We start from the raw sequence: 2270 nt of genomic DNA, 5'->3' as shown, positions 1-2270 counted from the left end.
AAAGAGCATACTTGGCAGTCTTTTATTATTATTTTGTAATATTTTATATCGTATTACGTGTTATAAGTGCCATTTTCAAAATAGTGAACAAGACTAACAATACTTCGCAGTAAGTTTCACATTTTATCTTTTATTCTTTTTTTATCTATTTTGATTTACATTTTCATATTTTAGTTTTTATTTTTGTAGAATATTTGTCCCCAAAATGGCAAGACGTTTGAGGAGTGCGAATGTATTATTAGAGAGAATAAATGATATCGATGCAGAATGTTCTGAAGATGATCAGGAAATTCTGGATATGGAAAATAACAATACGGAAAATTATGATCCACTTGAAACAGATTCGAACACCGATGAGAACGAAGAGAATATTTCGAACGTACGTAGACGACGAAAGAGAAGGAGATTCTTAGTTAGTTCCGATAGTGAGAATGAGGAAGAAGTAAGCGAAATTGCGATGGACGGAACTGTTTGGCACGAAGTAAAAAATAGGGTCTAATCCTGGAAGAGCACCTGGTCATAATATTTTTAGGGAAACATCAGGCCCGACTGGGTACAGTAAACGTAATATTATGAAAGGCGAAGTTAGGACGGCATTTTCTGTGATAATTGATAAGAATATAATCGAACTTATAAGAAAGTGCACAGAGGCAGAGGCATTTAGAGTGTTGGGATATAAATGGGAACTATCTACTGCAAAGTTATATGCATTTTTTGCAATTCTGTATGCACGCGGCGCATATGAGGCTAAGAATATAGATATAGCACTTCTATGGAATAAAAAGTGGGGCCCGCCTTTTTTCTCAAATACTATGAGTAGACATGACTTTACGGAGATTATGAGATTTATTCGATTTGACGACAGAAATCAACGAAACCAACGGTTACAAACCGATAAATTTGCTATGATTTCCGAAGTTTGGTACAAGTTTATTGACAACAGTCAGAATTGTTATAAACCAGGACCATATATTACTATTGACGAACAATTGTTTCCAACGAAAGCAAGGTGTAGATTTACTCAATACATGCCCAATAAACCGGACAAATTTGGTATAAAATTCTGGTTAGCATCCGATGTGCGTAGCAAATATATAATAAACGGCTTTCCATATTTGGGAAAAGATGAAAGTAGAGAACCCTCAGTTCCTCTTGGAGAGTTTGTCACTATGGGCTTTCCATATTTGGGAAAAGATGAAAGTAGAGAACCCTCAGTTCCTCTTGGAGAGTTTGTCATTAGCATAAATTAGCAAAACCGTATGTAGGATGTGGAAGAAATATAACCACGGACAACTTTTTTACAAGCCTACCTTTAGCAACAAAACTTTTAGCAAAAAAAACTACGATTGTTGGGACAATTAGAGCAAATAGAAAAGAGCTACCAAGACTGGCAAAACTGAAAAATGACGACATGGCACTTTTTTCAACCAAACTCTATCGCTCAAATAATTGTATGTTGACAGTTTACAAAGCCAAACCAAGAAAGAAAGTTCTAATTCTCAGTTCAATGCACAACTCCGTACAAATTGAAAAAAATGACACCCGAACACCGGAGACAATTCAATTATATAATAGCACCAAGTTTGGCGTAGATGTGACCGACCAAATGGCCAGAAATTATTCGGTAAAATCTAAATCTCGGAGATGGCCTTTGCAAGTATTTTTTAATATCTTGGATTTAGCCGGGATAAATGCATGGGTGTTATATAAAGAAACTACGGGAGGAGAAATTACAAGACAGGAATTTCTATTTCAATTGGCAGAAGAACTTGCCATCGAATACCAACAAGAGCTCGGCAAAAAAAATCAACCAATACCCATCGCAAGTACAAGTACAGGTTCTCGTGAACGGAAAACATGTCAGATAAGGTATTGTAAAGATAATAAGACGAACAAAATCTGTCTAAAATGTAAAAAGTACGTATGCGGAAAATGTACAGTTGAGAAGCCCATTTGTAAAAAATGCGACGAAAACGAATAAAATGTAGATTATGTACTCTTGAATAAAAGAAAATATATTTTTATACTGGTAAGCTGGCCATTGGTCTGCATTCAATATTGAAAAATATAAGTTGTGAAAGACCGGTCATTTGACCAGCCGCGGTAGGAATAGGTATACGTGAAGTGTCGGTAGGAATAGTGTTAAGTGGGTATTCTGGTCTAGAGTGTCATTTTTTAGTCCTTCTTAGGGATTTTTTTGAAAGAAAGTATAAGTTTCTCAGTATCGGCATTTTGCATACATATTTATTCGTGCTTTAAGAAAGTTCATA

General features: G+C 35.4%; 1 protein-coding gene across 1 annotated transcript; it reads left to right on the top strand.

The window, feature by feature from the left end:
- The first annotated feature begins 205 nt into the window (after nucleotides 1–205).
- On the top strand, nucleotides 206–1198 carry LOC108571051. The gene is given in 3 exon segments (XM_017933021.1): nucleotides 206–493; nucleotides 495–1085; nucleotides 1088–1198. Coding segments are annotated over 3 exon segments (990 nt in total).
- The last annotated feature ends 1072 nt before the right edge of the window (nucleotides 1199–2270 follow it).

Source organism: Habropoda laboriosa, unplaced genomic scaffold, assembly GCF_001263275.1.
Source record: "Habropoda laboriosa isolate 0110345459 unplaced genomic scaffold, ASM126327v1 scaffold127, whole genome shotgun sequence".
Lineage (NCBI taxonomy): Eukaryota > Metazoa > Arthropoda > Insecta > Hymenoptera > Apidae > Habropoda > Habropoda laboriosa.
Note: the sequence above shows the minus strand (reverse complement) of the source record. Positions and strands in the feature narration are given on the sequence as shown.